Genomic DNA, 18,944 nt, shown 5'->3' on the forward strand with positions numbered 1-18,944 from the left:
TTTATTCTTTACCCCACTCAGCCCTTATGCATAGTCTGAAGGACTGTATTTGTGAATCAAATGAGTTAAGTTTCCGAAATAGTGCAGGAATCCCGCTGGAGTCTTTCCTTGAATTACGTTCGTTTTATCTCAACTCCACCCATGCTGCTTGCGAAGGCAAAGCATACATACAGAAGTTCGGTGTATGTATTGGCTCATGTGTAGCACTGTTCTCGTAGACATCTTTCTCTGTAGCGTGGACAGATGTCTTGAAGAAACTCTAAATGGCATGTGTTCCCGTGTATTTAGATACGTGGATGATTACCTGGTGTTTGTGGAAGGTGCACGCTTCACAGACAGCGTTGTGAACATTTTAAAGGTCTTCCCAGAGTGTGGAAAAGGTCTCGTTTTTACTTTTGAGTTGCCAACCGGAGACAAATTAAAGTTTTAAGATGTACTGCTATCCTTCAACCGCAGTCATGTTTGTTGGCGCTATCATGTGAGATCAATCAAACCCTTACTACATAGCGCCTCAGGCCACTCGAAAGCTGTAAAAAACGGAATTGTTCTTTCTTGTCTGCGTTCAGTCCAGGTAAAATCTTGCATCCACCACATGGTGAAAAGTTTTCATAAACAAGTGAATAGAATAAAGGCATCAGGTTATCCGGCCAGCGCAGTCATGTTCGCATGTGATAAACGTATCCGCTGGGTAAAAGGTAACGCACCAAAGAAGGCATCTGATGATAAGGCAAAAAAGAAAAAGGTGGTGATGCCGTACAAGCATCATCTCAGCAAAGTGGCGAAGCGCTATGGTGTAAAGGAAATCTTTTCCGCTCCAAACAAGCTAAAGAAAATGTGTGGTTTAGTAGGCACAATGATGGCGAATCGGAAGGGACAAAACAAAAATAAGAAAAGATCTGAAGCATGCCATGCTTCAAGGTTCATTCCTTGCAAAACGGTGTGGTATACGAGCTGCCAGTTTCCTGTGGAACGACCTACATAGGTCAGACGGGACGTTGTGTAAATGTATGGCTAAAGGAACACGAAAATCGCTATCAGGGTCAAAGTCCTCGCATTTGGTTCACCATTGCCAGGGATGTCAAGATTGTAAGCCGGAGTGTAAGCCGGTGTGCAAGAGAAAATGTAAGCCTCTTTATGAGGAAGCAGAAATATTGTCAACCCATAAGGACCGACTTCAGCGTGAAATCACGGAGGCATTTTACATATCAAGACAAGAGGGGACATGCATAAGCGCACCGTCGATTGCTTTAACACGTAAAAAAACTGGCATATCTAGACCACACATGGAACTAATCTCTCCCGTCGCTTCCTTCATCTTTTTTGGTAACTCTTGTTTGCTGTCGTGACTATGAGGCTCTTTTGCTTTTGTTTTTACATCTTATCGTAGATAGTAAGCACCGCCCCCCCCCCCCCCCCCCCGCTGTATCATGCCCTACACTTTTCCTGTACTTGATGCTATCGCGTTTGTTTTCCTGTGTTTTAGTTTCATGAGATGGGTATTCCGTGTTTTTCGAAAAATTTGGTTGTGAAAAAGTGCTCGTTCTGAGTCCTACTCTTGGTCCTCATATTTCGCGCTACCTTCAAAATGAACCAGATTCAACTCGCCCGACTTTAAACCTTACTATTTTAGTCTGACTTGGCTCTAACATCATGCGTGTGATTTCATAAGAGTCATAAGTAGGTTTCATTTTCAAAATCTTAGCTCAAACTTCTTTGAACAACCTGTGTGTGTGTCGTCGTACTCTCGGTGGCTATCCAGAATATCCGACATGTACGCTATAGTGCTCTCCAGCAAAATGTGAATTAAGAATAGAGCCGCTGCTTGTATAGATTCCAATGATGGATGTCGAGCTGGGATAAAAGAGGGAAAAGTGCTCGTGCGCCTAGTGGCATTTAGCTTAGCCTGGTAAATCAAAGACATTAGATATTTTCTTTCGTGAAAATAGCTTAAGAGGTAATTATTATTCTTGTGCTATTCCTTGTTGCCCAAATAATTATTCATTCCAATAAAAACGTCAAAGAAAGACAATGAATGCCTGTTCGGGATTGAGTCTCCGTGTACATGTCCGCAACGTTTTCTTGGGCGCGGCGGCCGCGTTTATGGGCAGTGTGCATTTCAGGGCAGCTAACGACCCTTGGGTACTACGAATCACCGCTGTCTTCCACTATACGGCGCCTCTCACACCCTAAGTTCCTTCAGGACATGAAACCCAATAGACGAAACTACACTGTAGACGGAACTAACCCAACCGTTTTCATACAAAAGCCGTTTGTTGGTTTCCCTTCCAAATACATTCACCATATTGACACTAAACCTGAGGGCCAAAGTATTGTGCTCTTCTCTCAAGGGCACGGAGGGCCACTTTAGCCCAGTTTCATAAGCAATATGGGCATAGGCAGATGGGACGCTTGTATGCTTGTAAAAACGTCAAACATATTTTTTGTTCTTGATGGGCTCAACAGTCTCCAGAATAAAGTGCATAAAAGATAGCTTCATCCTGAAGCCGACCATGCAGATATGTCACGAGATTTCCAGAAAACTTCAGAGGAGCTTAAGAAGCCTTTAACGCATCTAATAAGGTACGGCCTTGCGGAATCATGTTATGCCAGGGCAAGGAAACCAATGGATCCCTAAATATGGCAGGCCAGATTCCAAGTGAAGGCACGTGAAGGCAAGTGTTGGAGGTGGTGGAATAAAGCTAGGTGCACGGACGAGATTAATCGGATAGAGGGATCACACGGATGCCTCTGGCAGAGCACACAGTTCATTGGAGGAATTTCGGAGAGGCACCCACCCTACAGTGGATGTGGCCTAGCTGGGGGATGACCACGATTATGATGATGAGCACGCTTCATTTCCAATCCACCTGCGGCAGCTGCATGTAACACGGTATTAATGATTGTTATACTCAGATCGTACGCTGCCGTAGAGCGCGTACAATGGCATGAGTCGCGGCATGTGCCGTATCGTTTCTGAAGCGTATACAACGTTGTTTGCATTCCTTTTTATCGACCTTCTAATGAATGCTGCAAATGGCATCCTAAGAAGCTTACGTTGTACAGAAGAAAGTAATTTTGGTTAAGTAGTTGTAGTAAACCTATTCGCATTTCCGGCATAAAATTATGGCGGTGCAGCAATTGAAACCACTGTTGAAAGGCTCAGAAACTCATTTGTCACCGAAAAAAATTACAGAAAACCGAAGAATGTGCGCCATATTTGAATTTGCCTATTTTAAGAAACGCCTGTTGATCTTCACTCAGACGGAGCTTATTTTATGTCCAGAGTATTGTTCGCGTTATGGGTGTTTTAGTTAGAATTTCAAACGTGCGACCAAGCCAATGCGCTTTGTAGGTAATTTTCCTGAGCGACATTTGCTATCCAAGAAAAACTCATGATTGGAAAAACTGAGAACATACCTTTTCTTGCCATTGTATAGTTGCAAAGCTTTAGATCCCTCACTACATTTCTTTTCAATTTCCCGAGAGGTCACTGAAGCGAAATTTACCCATAGGAAACATCTTTTGAGCGATATCTTTGTTGCCCACATCTCTAAGGTTTCCCGCTTCCAGGTTCCCTAGTGCACCGTGTGCACCGTCAAGGCAATTCCACCAACAAAAGAATTCAATACGCTCGGTGCACAAAAGTATAGAGATCTTACATGTTTTAGAGATATTTATATTATAAATGATCACGCTTAAATATACTGGACAAAGGCAGGCCATTCTAAGGCAGTTCTCATTACTAGTATTTGTGCTCCTCAGTCGCAGTGGCCGAGCCCTTGACGCCTCAATCAAGGCATTTTGTACGTTTTGCTTTCTAGCGCGGTTCCCCCTGGACCAGGCTTCAAGGATATGTAAGTATGTCTGAATGTCAATAACTTAGTGCCTTTCGTTGGAGCATCAGACAGAAACTGATGAGCATACATATAAGCGCACGTCACAGCATATAGCAATATATGGCAGGCGAATCGTGGAATAAGTGTGACTTGCATTTCAAGTTACGAACAGCTGCAGTGAAGTGGGCTGGGAAGCGAGGCGTTACTTCTTGACAGGAAATGCGAATGCGATTCTGATTCAGAGGCGAAATATTAATAGCTTATATTTAGTTTTGCGTAGCCTTTACACCTTCAAGAGACCAGTTAATCCGGCTCTAAAATATGTATTCATTTAGGACCGGTTGAATTAACTTTACGGTTCTTTGCACCTGGTGATCCGATAAATATAATAGCATGATACTGCTTCCCTACGCAAAACGTGTCATCAAATGACTCCCAGCTAGTACCTCCGGCCTCTAAGTCGTTTTCGTGGTCAATTATGGCGCACTTAACGTCATATTTGTCTCGCACTGAAACCTTGTACGCTATCCTCTTGTTTTTCTCGTGTGAAAAGGCGCGCAGTCCTCGCATTGCTCCGAAGCAACTGTGCGAGGACGACATGTGTGCCGAAAGAAAAAACATGGGAGGGAGTATTTGCACCGTCAAAAAATTACAGAACCTTTGGCGATTCTTCCACGCATTTGTTGCGAATGTGCGATGAATGATGCTTCGAGTAAAGAGGGCGACTACTGTTTCACATTCCTCCATGCCTTTATTGGATGGTACATGTGTACGCGGAGAATTGTGGTAGATAATGCGCCTTGTCCTGTAAATCAATTTCAAATGCCGCTGATGCCTGCTGTACTAACGTCTCGTAGATATCTGGGTGTGCTTCTGCTTGCTGTGCGGTGCGGCGTTCGAAGGAGCGGCAAAGGAAAGGGCGCACGGACGCCTGAATTGAACGCCCGCTGGGGTCAGCTTCGTAATGAATGAATCGCCTTGTGACGTCATGACCTGTCGTGACGGTACATCGCGCGCCCCTTGTCGAACACAACCAGCATTTCATTGAACGAATTAAAGTTCACCGGCGTTCTATAATTAGCATACAGGAGAGGAAAGGCGCAGTATCTGTCACTCGCGGAATCTCACTATCATTTTCACTGTAGACAAGGGGAATTGTGAAGTGCGCTTCACGATCCAAGGCGTGGCGTAGTAATAAAGCGCTGGGCTAGGGATGCGAGGGATGGTGATTCGATTCTCCGGTAGGAGACAAGGCTTATTCATTTATCTTGTAAGTATCAGAGCCGCCGCGAAAGCGTAACACGTTTGCTTACAACGATGAGCCATTAAAGGCTTTCGTCTTAATATTTTCTAGTGCACACTGAGCCCGGGTCTAGAGAGGAAACGGTTTGCTACAAATAAAAGCGGTTATCGCTAGATTAATGTTTCTGGTCACAAAATGCACAGACTGCTTTTACGGCCATGAATGGCACAGAGGAGCGACTTATTATTATACGAAGTGCTTATTATCGCTTAACAGTTCCAACCCGACATCCACCTCTGCTCGTGTTTAACGAAATGCGACCGCACGACTGCCAGGTGAACACTAGTGTCGCTCCATTCATCTAACGGGAAGGAGGAACGCGCGCCGGTCTAAGATGAGCAGGTCTTCGGAACATACCGGTTTGTAGATCGCGTTACTCTTTTCCTGAAATCCATTTCATGCTTGCGTATCCCTACCGGCCACATACCTATATTTTTTATTAGCTTTTCCTCAAGGCTGCCGGTGATGACCTAGTGCCACGGCCACTCGATGGAAGCGCACATCGAGCGGCCGTGCCATTGCTTAGGCTAAGCGACTGTGCCGCTGTGTTGCTTAGCACTAGCACGGCCGCTCGATGGAACTTCCACCGAGCGGCCGTGGCAATGGAATCACGGCAAATGTTAGCGGGGCAGAGAACGCTTTGCATATTTCTGTCCCAAAAAAAACTTATAAATAGAAATTAATACCGTGTGCAAAAGGCTTAGATGAAGTGGCAGTGTGGCCAATATATTCGGAAGTGATGACATGGTGCGGGGCGCTTGCAATGCAAATTGTACACTTGCCTTCTCTCGTGAGAAAGAGGCCGAGTAAAGCTTGAGCAATAGGCAGTCGACTTACCGCTATCTCGATGCCCAGAAGAGTCATATCTTCAAGGGAACGTTCGAAACGCCATGCAGAAAGCAGCAACCGCATTAACCAGAATACGTCTTGTAACAATGTCATTCCCCGTGGTCGCATGCGAGACGCATTGGTCTCCTTTCTTTTTGTGTAGTTTATTGTCGTACTGACCACGATACAACGCGGTAAACGAAGGTCAATTGTGTAGCACGAAATCGCCATGCCAAAGAGATGAAATGAGAAGCCTTCCACCTGCAGCCTGCGGTTCCACTTACTAATGCTGCCTGAGTTGCGTATGATTGATTTTTTTTTTCATATTCAGTAGTAATAATTTCAAAGCTTGAGCTCACTTCTAGATACTCTAGATGCATATGAAGATTGAAGGTCTAAAGGCATTCCTTAATACTTTACCTAAGGTACCAGCTCAATCATAATTACATTCTAATTTGTATCATGATGTTTATAAATGTGGACGGGACATTCGGCTCGCAGCCGCTTTAATTGTAGCTTTGGCCTCGTTTCCTCCCCTCTTCCTTTGGAGCCATACCTTGAAGAAAATTATTTTTCACGCAAACAAGGCGGTGCATAGGTTAGCCCACTAGAGTACGGAGCCGGGAAACCCGGACTCGATCTTGTCGGCGACGACAGTATTTTGATGGAGACGGAACGCAAGAAGCCCGTGCACTGTTCGGTGTCAGTGCGCGTTTTAAGGGCCTCACGTGGTCAAAATTAAGCGGGGCCCTCACTCAACATCCGTCATGACGTGAGTCGAGTCAGACGCTAAGCGTCATAAACGCAAGCATGTTATGTTTCATGAAATATTGTGACATCTGGCTGTATCGCTTCCATCGGAGTTGTCCGGATAGCTTCTCTGACCCGCTCTCACCCTAGTGATCTCGTGCGTGCGCGGGCCCTAAAAATATTGTTTATCTGCTCGTGACAGACACCTTGCCGTTCATCAGAGTTGCCTACTTGAATAATGCAAACTCTGAGAATATTTGGCTTATTTTGAGTGCGATAAGTGCGCTGCTCTATATTCGCACTTGCAAGCGCACAAACACCAGTTTCTGGGCCAACTACATGATGTTGAAAAATATATTGGAATCTTTATTGCTCTTTCTGTGATCCTAATTTTTTTTTTACCTGCAGCCGTGACAGAGATTCACTTCCAAGCCCTTATTATTAGAGTTGCATGGCATTGTCTACATTCTGCGCACACTATCGCAGGCTACAGGGGAGCTCTGCTCATTTATTGTGCCCTTTTTCATGCAGCAAGGGACGAGCTGGAGACGGTGCCCCAGCCGGAGGACACCTGTAAGTTCCTTCAACTTTAACGCTGTAATATGGCACCGGTATCGCTTGCAGCATGAATTGCTAGCGTGAACGCAGAGTTCCCATAGGCGAATTTCAGAAGATGAGAGCTACCCAACACCGTTCTTGATGCAGGCAATTTCTACTAATGTATCTTTATTCACTGAACTACTCGAGTGCCCCTAACACAGTTGTTAGAACATTGTGTTTGCACTTGCCTTTTACCCTCTCTGAACCTTGTGCTTTTTTCGAGCTAAAGTTTATTGGCTGGCGAATATTTAAATTTTCAGATGGCAAATCAAGTTCGCCTCTTCTTGAAATATTGAAAAGAATAGACTTTATTTTCAAAATTATTCAATAGCGAGTGTCAAATTTGTTAATTCGAGAACGGAAGGGACAGTGAGAAAGGAAGGTTTGATTCCGGGTAGGCTTCCGGAGCCCTCGGAGTCCACTGCAGGACCTTGTTCTTGATATCAGGCGCTGTGCTGTGCAGGGCAGGCTACATGCAGAGCCACACGTGATGTCGTCTAAGTTTCGGTCTGGCCGTGTAGAAGTTACAAGCTAAGGAGGAACAGTAGCTGGGTGGATGAAGTGGTGGAGGGCAGGAGAGGGAAGAAAGCTTGTCTAAAGCAGGTAACACATATCTCGCGATTCTGCGAAGCTTTGCTTTATGCGGGGGGATATCCAAGGGAACAGAGGTCACAATGGTGACATATCTCATCAAAAGACAGCAGTTGGTCCCACACAATAGGCGGGGTCACGTGGCCAATGGCGGACTGCATCGCCGGCGCGTTGGCAGTAAAACCTCAGGCGCAGGCGTACGGTCAAAATAGATGCAATAGAAGGGTTTCAGTGTTTTAGGAGGAGGAGCATGGCTGGGCGGGGTATGCGGCTCACATTGATATAATAAATAGGTGTCACATTTAGGATAGCTAACGCTGGTGCTAATAGCAGGGACAGTCGAAAAAAAAGCAGGGGCCGCCTCCTGGGCCTCCTTCGATGAGGTATGGTGTCAGCCTTCAAGTGCGGCAGCTGTAATCACTTGCTAAACGATCACAGGAAAGGGCGAAAAGATTTTGGGCACGCTGACATAGAGCACTTGTGAGGCATTGTAAAGGCATTTTGAGGGTATGCCGAGTGTTTTTGACATTATTGTGAATGGTGAACGGTGTTTCTGTTTTTTCGTAAAGAAGGGTACGGAAATGTGTACGCGTTGAAGGCTCCTGTAAGGGATAATGTGCTTGGACTTCTATAATCAGGCTGCGGATGATGGTAGCATATTAAAATATATGCCAACCGCTTGCGGTGCTGTGCAAGAATGACATACTGTGACCGAGTATGACCTTCTATCTGAGGCAGGGTCTTGAGGTTGCCGTTGAGGTTGGGACGCTCGGTGGATTTATTAATTTCATCAAATGCGTCGCCAGCATTTTGAGTGTGATTTCAGTGCACGATGCAGATCCCCAGATGGTCTAAATTACTCCGTAGCCCCTCACTACGACTCCCCTTTTCTCTTTCCCCATTCGCACTCACCTTCCTCCCTTCCCTTACGGTGCAGTTCAGGTGTCCACAGAGCAAGTGTGACAGATACTGCGCATTTGCCTTCCTGTGAACCAATTATTATTGGTAATATTATTGTTATTTTGAGTGCTCTTAATAATTGGCAGAGGCTCGATGAACCATCATCGTAGTAATATTCGATCACCGCTCTTAACCCCAAGACCTAGACCGACATTGTGTACTATTTTGCTGCGTTCAGTGCACTCAAGACGAAAGTATCATTGGTGGGCTGTTTTCGTTATGCTGATGCTTGGCGTAAACGCTGTACGATCCGACAGGCCATGGAAGGATACCGAACTGTCGCCTGTCTGACGTGGTTAGGTGTGGCCCTAGATTATCGCCTCTCATCTTCAATAGCACTCCGGGTATTTTCTCCATATTTACAGCTTTAGGGACATTCAATTTGCATATTCTGTTTCGCGACACATTCATGAAGGCTACTTATTCCAGAATGTCTTGCGCCGTACCGAAATGCCAACATAGCCGCTTGAGCTTTGTGGCGAAGGACTGCTCGTTTTGTGCGAATATTCCCTAATGTAGGGAATATTGGTGTGCTTGTATTACTGTTCGGTTCGTATTTGACTCGGCTAGGGTATACACTTCACGTTAGTTTCTTCGTCAAAGTAGCAATGTTTTTCTTACATTGAGTTTGGCAAATGTATTATTAGTACTGCCTACTAAAATGAGCCTTTCAGGATTCGAGCGCCGCACCCGAGTTGTCCATCCCTAGTGCGCTTCCGAATGTGCCTTTTGTCACATCGTAGCAGCCGCTGACACAAGTTGACATCATGTATGCTTGTTGGACGGCGAATTTACGAGCGTCACGTTTGTCAATCTGCTCAGCACGGACTGTTACACAGGCGCGCCTGCGTCCGTTCAGCTGTTTGAAGCGTTAGAACTTGTTCGGGTACAGGTAGTGGTGGTGTAAAAACGTTAATTTCCAACAGATACAGGATAGGCGTCAACTTATCCGCCTACACGACAGCCTGGAGTCCTTGGAACCGGCTGGCGTGTTCGGCCAGATTAAACCTAGCTGAGGCTCAGAGGGTGAGCTCAGAAGTAGTCTCCCAAAATTCTTCCGTTTTTGTCCGTTCATTTATATTTTTATTTCTGTTCATATTCATATCATATGTACCAGATCCACCTTATCCTGACATAGTTTGCACCTATCTTAAAATTGCTGCGGGTACTACGTACTTAGAGTAGCTGGGTTCGGAAAAGTCCATGTTTGTAAGCGCCTCCAAATGCTTTCTTGGATCTTATTTAGTGTCCTATATCTGCCGGTGGGTATTCTGACCTGTTTAGTCGATAGTGTTCTGTAATATCTTTTTAGCTGACTAGCCTGTCCCTGCTAAGAGTGTACTGAGGATCAGAGCCTAACCGGAAGGTGAGACCGCGGGCAAGCTTATGAGCTCCCTCATTTCCCCGAAGCTGGGAGTGGGCTGGTGCATTTTAGAATGTGTCCACCTCTTTATGTGAAAGCAGCGAACCGGATTACCAGTGGTAATGTCGCTTGAAGCTATGCTGACTTAAGCACGTGCATCGAACATGGTGATCAGCATATCAATGGTACACGCACGAAGGAGGTACTTATTTCCGAAGAACCAGTCAACAAGCTGGCGGTTGGTATACCAACAGTTTCGGCCGCCCTGTGGCGCTGACCTGAAGAAAAAAAAAGGTATATGCGAAGGCAAAAAAAAAAACTGATATAGAACTGTGCACTACGCTCAGTTTTATCACACTGCTAAGGACGCATTAGTCTATCATTCATGACTCCGTTTACAAGCATGAATACAGACGGAACCACGGTACCGACCTACATTCCCCTTATGCCGTCTTGTTCGTCACAGCGAGCCGGGGCCCCAGCCGGACAGCTTCCTCAACACGTGCGTCACCATCGTGGCCGTCCTTATCGTCATCACCCTGATCGTCATGGTCGTCATTCTGCTCAAGTGCTTCTCCGGCCGCGAGGGTGAGTGAACCCAATCGTCGTCGTCTCTTAGTCTCAGGTCACTAATTGTGACGGGATGGATACCGGTATCCCATTCCGTGGTCGCTGTGTCTCAAACAAGTATTAAAAAAAATGTTCACAGAATGGGGCAGCATTCACACGCGGTTACGCTTCCCTTATAATGACGGGCACTTCGTAGCAGCCATTTCGCTGCTGGCGTTGCTTGGACTCCCTTTGTGTACCAGACTGGCACCGTAAGGCTTTGTCATGGAGAGTACTAATGGGCTACCGGCGCGAAAAACAGTACTTGTCGAGGCACCCTCCGTCGCGGTCGTTGAGGGTAAAGAAGTGCCGAGTGCTTTGTCAGTGTTGCCTCGAACACTAAGAGATGCGTTGCAGCGAGTGTGGAGCACCTGACTGCAAGGCCCGCATTCTCAAGGCGAATACATCAGGGGACAAAATGAGAGCTTCATATTACAACCTTCGTTTATGCCAATTCCGGTATGTATGTGCAACCTTCTATAAATTCTGAAACATTCCAGGCCACGTAGCGCAAAGCACCGGCTGCAATGTTCTTGCTTCCACAAATGAAATTAATATCCGCTTTACGACATTCAAAGGAACAAAACGTACTGCACATAGCTTGGAAAGCATCTGGCCCCCCTACAGGGCGTCTGTACACATTTTCATATCACACCTATTTCATAATAAATGCAGTGTACACACAGAGTATAAACATATATAATTCGGTGCATCACTCTAAAGTTCAGTTAACTGAGATACTTGTATATAGAATGAAAGAGGCTGAATGTATTGTAATTCATATTTCTACGGGACAAAAGAAACTAAAGTTTGTATGCAAAAAAAAAAAAAAGATTTTTTAGGCGGCAATGACGGAAGTGCAGAATAGAGCAGCCTTAAAAAAACAAAATGAATTTACGAACTAAGCAGTGGACGAGTAAACATACAAAAATAACAAAATATTTAGGGAAAATGAACCTTGCAGGTCCTGAAAAATAAATGCGGCCTGTCGGTATATGCCGCTACCATTATGCAACGCGTTAATATATATCATCTACAAACGGCTACAGAGCGCATTATTCGCGGAATCACCTCTAATAAACGCTCCCCATTGTATCGACCCATTGTTTTTTTTTTTAGCTTTCACTGAGTACGGATGCCACAATAAGCGCAGGGTTCTGGCTATCTTCCTTACATACTTTCCGTATTTCGTGCATGTCCGCAGAGTTCCCCACAGTCCTAATCATTCCGGTGTTGTTCAGCTGCTATGTTAAACTGTTGTCAGCTGCCTGCTAGTATTAATTATGGGCGTTGTCACTGCACCCCATCGCAGATTGCCCACGCTCGGAAGGACCCTACAACCCATACAGTAATGTGTCGCTGACCTGCGAGTCCGAGGACTGCAAGGCGTACGGTAAGGGCATCCACCAGCTGCGGCTCGATCGAGCACAAAGCCCGTCATATTGACACCTAACGGTGCTTTTACGGCGTACATACACCTGGCACCATGTGCTGTCGCGAAGGCTCAAAGCTGCCTTGTTATCGTATGAGACTAAGTTGGTCAACTCACCACTACTGCAAGTTTCGAATCTGGTCAGCGTGGTGAAAGGGAAACGGAAAGGGCCAAATTGATAGGAGCGTCTTGTGACTGTTCGGGTTATAACATCATTTTGGAACGCTATACGAGCTGCTCAGTGGTTCCCCCCCCTCCCCCCCCCCCAATCCGAGCAAACTCCACGTGAAAACTCAAAATAGGGCCATGCGCACAGCAGTCGGGCATGAAGCACAGCAGTCCTAATCCCAGCTGACTTCATGAAGCGTGGCTTACCTGCCCTTGTTGCTAACAGTGTTGAACAAGTCAAACCGTGATAAAACTGTGCTACCTGAGGTACCTCTGGTCACAAGGTGCTGCATGTTGCAGGCCACTGAATTGCACTACGCCAAATTGGAACCGTCGCTGTTTTCCGCAGGTTACATTCGGTGCCATTGAATATTTTTGCGCCTGATTCTACATGATTCGAAGGTTTCAGCTACAAGCTTTAAACGCCTACTTGTGTATTAGTGTGAAAGCATTTCTTGGCTAATGAGTGATACCATCAGAACATGTCATCAATGCGCATCTTCATGGCACTAACATGAAAAGGAAATTCCACGAATCAACCCCGTTCATTCCGACTCCCATCCGAGTGCGCTAACACTGCTCTGCGCTGAATTCTGCGAACGTGTCCACAATTCTTTTCTAGCGTATTTAAGCTGGAGGGCGTTCAGGGAAATAATATAGATATAGAACTAAAAATAATAAAACCGAAATAAAATTGAATGAGGTACAACGGAAAAGAAAACAAAAGAAATGCAACCCACGACGCGTCTACTGCCGCAACAGCAACAACGCTCTGGCTTTCACATCTCTCTAGTGGAAGCTCCGCTGGGCTCTCAATTTTTGTTGTATATTTCGCCCGCGTCATTTAGAAGGACTTTCTTGTTTAGAACGTGCTTCTGACCACTGAACACGTACCCTCTGTTTATTTGTGCTCTTTTTGGAGCAAATACGGTAATGAAACCCGTTTACGGATCTTTTTCTTGTCATTTTTAACCTTTCAAACTGTCGCGCATAGCACAACGCGAATATTTCACCGTAAAGTTGAGTGGAGTTAAAGTAATCGAAGAAATCTCGTCTCTGCGTGGCGCAGGCTCGATGATGCGCTCCAGCCTGATCTCATTCATGGAGCCGTGCGAGGACTTCTACGAGTTCACCTGCGGCGGCTGGATGAAGGCTGCCAAAATTCCGGCCGAAGAGGTGGTGCACAGCACCCTCTCCGCAGTGCACCGTGACGTCGAGGATGAGATCAGTGGTGAGCACTTGCCCTTTCCTGCACTGTCAGCGCTGTAAAACTCAAACAAGCGCTCTTGGCTTCGACCCTTCTCAAAACAGGAGGCTGAGTATACGCTCGCGGCTTGCGAGACAGTTTCCCACCCCATTGCAACCACGCCACCCTTTCATTGCAATGTTTTCAAATTTTATCCTCAGCAATATAACTACAAGTTGGACATTTCTGTTCAAAAGAAAACAAAAGAACGATACGTTTACCGAATGCATTTTTTTCCAAGTTTAATTTCGACCGAAAAACGCCAGTATGCGCTCTTGAGCTAGCTGGCCATCAGTATGAAGTAGGTTATACGCAAGGAGAAAACTTGCAGAACAATTAGCTTCACTTTATTAATGTGAAACGGCTGCCGTCGCGCTACTTTTCGTAGACATCAGCATGCCTGACAACTTCACATAGGTCGTTTCAACCAGCTCCAAAGAACGCGCCTCGGCTAAGCATTGATAGCATGTCTGAATCGCCACGCGACTGTCATATAGCTTTAATTTCACCTCCGGACCGCCCCATTTATTTCCTTTAGAAGACATTAAAATCATGTATTGTTATGTCTGCACCATGACCCCTCTTGGCCCTCCCCGCCAATCTGGGTTTTCCAGTGATCACTGATGCCGGCCCATGTTTTTTGCAGAACGATACATTTGACGTCATCGCAATAAAAGCAATATTGTGGGGAATCCACTCGTGTAGTCTGACGCAGTACAGTCTGATTAGTGATGGCGAACCGCAGTTGTGCCTTTGAGGAAACGCTGCAGTACCCAACACGCCCCTGAGGAAAGAGAGTTCCACGTCTGCATCAGTCGTTGTCTGCATCGCTGTTAAAGCGCACTTTTGTATTTCATGCAAAGACGCACAAACCCGGGCATAAGTGCCGCGAACCGGTGTCATAACCCGACCGCCGCAACATTTAGGCGCCAGTTTGGTCACAGTGATTAACATACAGACATGCGTACTTTTCTCAGAGCATAGCACTACTTGGTTCTATACCTTTCAAACATCAACTTCCTTAGCGTTTTCTTAAGCGGTATACTCTCTGAAGTTTATATTATATGTTTAATAACGACGGTACATCGTAGTGGAATTAAGGAGTGTTCTATGTGTGTTGCTTCTAAATGATCGAAGTAAATTGTTATGCACTTAAATGATCACATTCATTAAGCCGACACAAACTACAAGTGACTTGTTGAAACTACAGGAATTCAAAAACTAATCAAGAAAAAGTCGAATCCGCATTTGGAAATACCGAGCCAGAAAATCCCGTATTTTTATTTTTTAAAATGTTAAGCGAAATTTCAAACACATGACTGAAGCATCGACGCAGATCTGAGATATACGCTGCTTCATATAAGCACTAGGAATCTGCGAAGAGTTTTTCCAAACCGAATCGAATGCGAAGAGGACAGCCTTGATTTCGAATAGAATGCGAATAATGTAGCTTAAGACCTCATTGAATACCAGTAGATACCAATAGAAATATGAGACCATCGAATGAAATACTCTGCAAGGTATCTTCCTATTTTTGCTGATGACTGCGACTATACACTACAATTAACTCCACAGTCGAGTAGATTAAACTTAACAGTAATCTGCAGAAGATCTCTACTTGGTGCACCCAATGGGGCATGTTTCTTAAAATTAATAAATGCTTGGTCCTCAGAGTTCGTAAAAAGAAAACTGTGCTGACACGTCCATATTGTATAGCTGGCGTAAAACTTCCAGAATCCGCGTCTGTAAAATACCTTGGCTTCCAGAGAAGCAATAACGTAAGTTGGAACGCCCACATCGATGTTATTTGCGGGAAAGCTCTGAAGACTCTCTTGTGTTTGCGGCGTAAACTGATAAAGACCCCAGCAAACGGGAAATTGGCAGCGTACAAGGCTTTGTTGCGTCCTCGTCTCGAATATGCATGTTATCTGTGGGACCCTTACACAGCCAAGAATATTTCGAAATTATAAAGAGTGCTAAGGATCGCAGCCAGTTTCATCTGTAACAGATTCAAGCGCACAAATAGTGTTGCAGGCGTGATCAACTCCCTAGGTTTAGAATCCCTTAAGGCAAGGCGCACTGAAGCAAGGTTGAAATGTTTTGCAAATATACAACAATTTGATTAAAATTAACTCCCATGATTACATTACTCCTGTTTCGTGCGCAAGTATACGTTTTAATCATGGAAAAATGCTAGAATTGCGAGCATACTCTATTACAGTTAAGCATTCTTTTTTGTCAAAACAATTGCAGAATGGAATGATCTGCCTATGTGTGTTGTGAACAGCCCGAATGTAGAAATATTTATTGATAACTTGAGAGCCTCTCGCATGGGAAGCCTTTGTTTGTTTTTTGCATCATCTTTCCCCTTCCATGAAGCTCGTGTAACTTCAGTTCAGTCGTTCAGTCGTGTCCGACTCTTCGTGACCCTATGGACCATGTCACGCCACGCTTTCCGGTCTCTCACTATCTTCCTAACATCACATAACTTCATCTGCAGTGCCTAGAAGATGCCATCTAACCTTCGCGTTCGCTGTCTACCCCTTCTTCGGCAACCCTCAACCTTTCCCAACATCAAATCTTTCTCCACCGACTCCTCTCTTCTCATCAGATGACCAAAGTAGCTGAGCTTTAACTTTAGAATTTGACCCTCCAATGAGCAGTCAGGCTCTATTGTCGACAATATCGACTGATTTGATCTTCTGGCAGTCCAAGGAACTCTCAAGAGTCTTCGCCAGCACCACAATTCAAACGCGTCAATTCTTCGGTGGTCAGCCTTTTTCACAGTCCAACTCTCGCATCCATACATCACAACTGGAAAGACCATAGCACGAGTTATACGGATCTTGGTTGGCAGACTAATGTCTCTGCTCTTTTAGGCGGTGAATGCTAACCATGCTCTCTTTCCCAGAAGCAGGCGTCTCCTAATTTCATGGCTGCAGTCTCCTTCCGAGGTAATCTTGGAGCCCAAGAAGAGAAAATCTGTCACAGCTTCCACTTCTTGTCCCTTGATGCTCCAGGACTTGATAGGGCAAGACGCCATGATCTTTGTCTTTTTAATGTTCAGTTTAAGCCCAAACTTCTCACTATCTTCTTGTACGTGCATCTGAAGTCTCTTGAGTTCCACTTCACTTTCTGCCATTAAAGTGGTATCATCCGCATATCTAAGGTTGTTGATACGTTTTCCAGCAATCTTCACTCCAGCTGAAGACTCGTCCAGACCAGCCTTCCTCATGATGCACTCTGCATATAGGTTAAATAGGCAGAGCGACAGTATGCAGCCTTGCCTCACTCTTTTCTCAATCAGAAACCAATCAGTAAGACCATGCCCAGTTCTGACTGTGGCCTCTTGCCCTTCATGCAGGTTCCTGAGGAGACAGATGAGGTGAATTGGAAATCTCATCTCTTGGAGAACTTGCCACAATCTGCTGTGATCTACGCAGTCAAACGCTTTCGCATAATCAATAAAGCAGAAGTAGATGGGTTTCTGGAACTCGCTTGCTTTTTGCATGATCCAGCGAAGGTTGACAATTTGGTCTCTAGTTCCTCTGCCCTTGCGAAACCCAGCTTGCACGTCCGGAAGCTCCCGATCCACATACTGCTGCAGCCTACCTTAGAGGATTTTCAACATCACCTCGCTAGCATGCGAAATAAGCGTGATCGTGCGGTAGTTGGAACAATCTTTGGCACTGCCTTTCTTTGGAATGGGGATGTAATCTGACCTCCTCCAATCCTGTCGCCAATGCAGGGTTGTCCAAATCATCTGACATAATGTATGCAGAATGTTAACAGTGTCATGGTTGAGGTTTTGAAGCAACTCAGCTGGAATGCCATCAATTCCGCTAGCTTTGTTCTTAGCAAGGCTGGCTAAGGCCTATTCAACTTCACCCTTCAGGATGCCCGGCTCTAGATCAGTACTCACAACCGTCTTATATTGGGTTTGCACATTCGCGTCCTTCTTGTACAGTTCTTCTGTGTATTCCTGCCACCTCTTCTTTTTTTTTTTTTTTTTGCTTTGGAACTACCTTAGCAGCAACTTCTTGTATTACATCACGAACATCAGTCCACATCTCTTCGGGCTCTGTCTTCTTCTCTGTCGTGTAACCTAGTTGTACCTTTTTTGATTCTCTTTGCTCACCCCTGTGTAGAGTCAAACGATTCCGCAGCATTATTAAATAAAATAAAATAGAAATATTATTGGTACGCTGATTACGCAACATAAAAAATATCCAAAATATATATTCTTTCACCCCGCCGGGGTGGCGCAGTGGTTACGGCGCTCGACTACTGTTCCCAAGGACGCGGGATCGAATCCCGGCCTCGGCGGCCGCTTTTCGATGGAGGCGAAAAGCAAGGCGCCCGTGTGCTATGCGATGTCAGCGCAGGTTAAAGAACCCTAGGTGGTCGAAATTTCCGGAGTCCTCCACTACGGCGTCTCTCATAGCCTGAGTCGCTTTGGGAAGTTAAACCCCACAAACCAAACCAACCAACATATATTTTTTTCAAAATGCTGTTTGATATATATTTCCCAACAATGCACAGCTCACCAACATTGAATACATGTAAGATTGAGTCTTAACGAAAGAAGATTTGTGAGTATGAGCTGACAACATTCATACAAATCTCATGTAATGTGCCACACGCCTAATAAACGTAACCACAACTATTGATGATGAAAGTGAATCAAATCTTCAATGAATGAACATCTAAGCGCCACTTCTCGGCAGATGAGAGACGTGTGAGCCATGACACTACTATGAGAAGTGGCCTCCGCGATTGTAGATACGTCCGATATTTATGGCCTACAATATAATTTTTTCGATAACAATGGATCGCGTATCAGACACACTGAAGCCTGTAAGCTCCCTAAATCCTGGTATTTTTTTTTCTTACTCGCGTAGGTTGATGGTGGCAGCAAGCTGTAAATGCTTGGAGCTGATACTGCCTTGGAGATAGTGGTCGGAAGTAACCGAGGCGTTCTTTCGTGCCAGTTATTCGAAAAGTATTGAAGCATGTTAAAACCTTCGAACAGTTTCATATAATTGTCAAATTCCACTATTTGTTTCGCTTAACGAATCGAATTTGAGGATTTTTTATTCGAAATATTCGCACAGGCAAAATAAATGCTACGCACAATTGCCACGGCAACTGCGAGATCATTAAAGGGCTTATTCACATACAGGTATCAGCGCTTGTATCCATGCAGGTTTACACCCAAAGAGCGGCGACGGCCTTTCAGAACCCATGTTCAGGAAAGC

General features: G+C 45.2%; 1 protein-coding gene across 1 annotated transcript in view; it reads left to right on the plus strand.

Annotated features, from left to right (window-relative positions):
* LOC146194458 (neprilysin-1-like) overlaps positions 1-18,944 on the plus strand; it is an 81,647-nt gene that overhangs the window by 20,235 nt on the left and 42,468 nt on the right. Inside the window, exons 5-7 of the mRNA XM_084596563.1 lie at positions 10,698-10,819; positions 12,153-12,233; positions 13,510-13,671. Coding sequence (XP_084452689.1) covers positions 10,698-10,819; positions 12,153-12,233; positions 13,510-13,671 — 365 coding nt within the window. The remainder of the gene's footprint in view (positions 1-10,697; positions 10,820-12,152; positions 12,234-13,509; positions 13,672-18,944) is intronic.

The sequence above is a fragment of the Amblyomma maculatum genome, chromosome 3 (assembly GCF_055883805.1).
Source record: "Amblyomma maculatum isolate TAMU_Amacu chromosome 3, ASM5588380v1, whole genome shotgun sequence".
NCBI classification, from domain to species: domain Eukaryota; kingdom Metazoa; phylum Arthropoda; class Arachnida; order Ixodida; family Ixodidae; genus Amblyomma; species Amblyomma maculatum.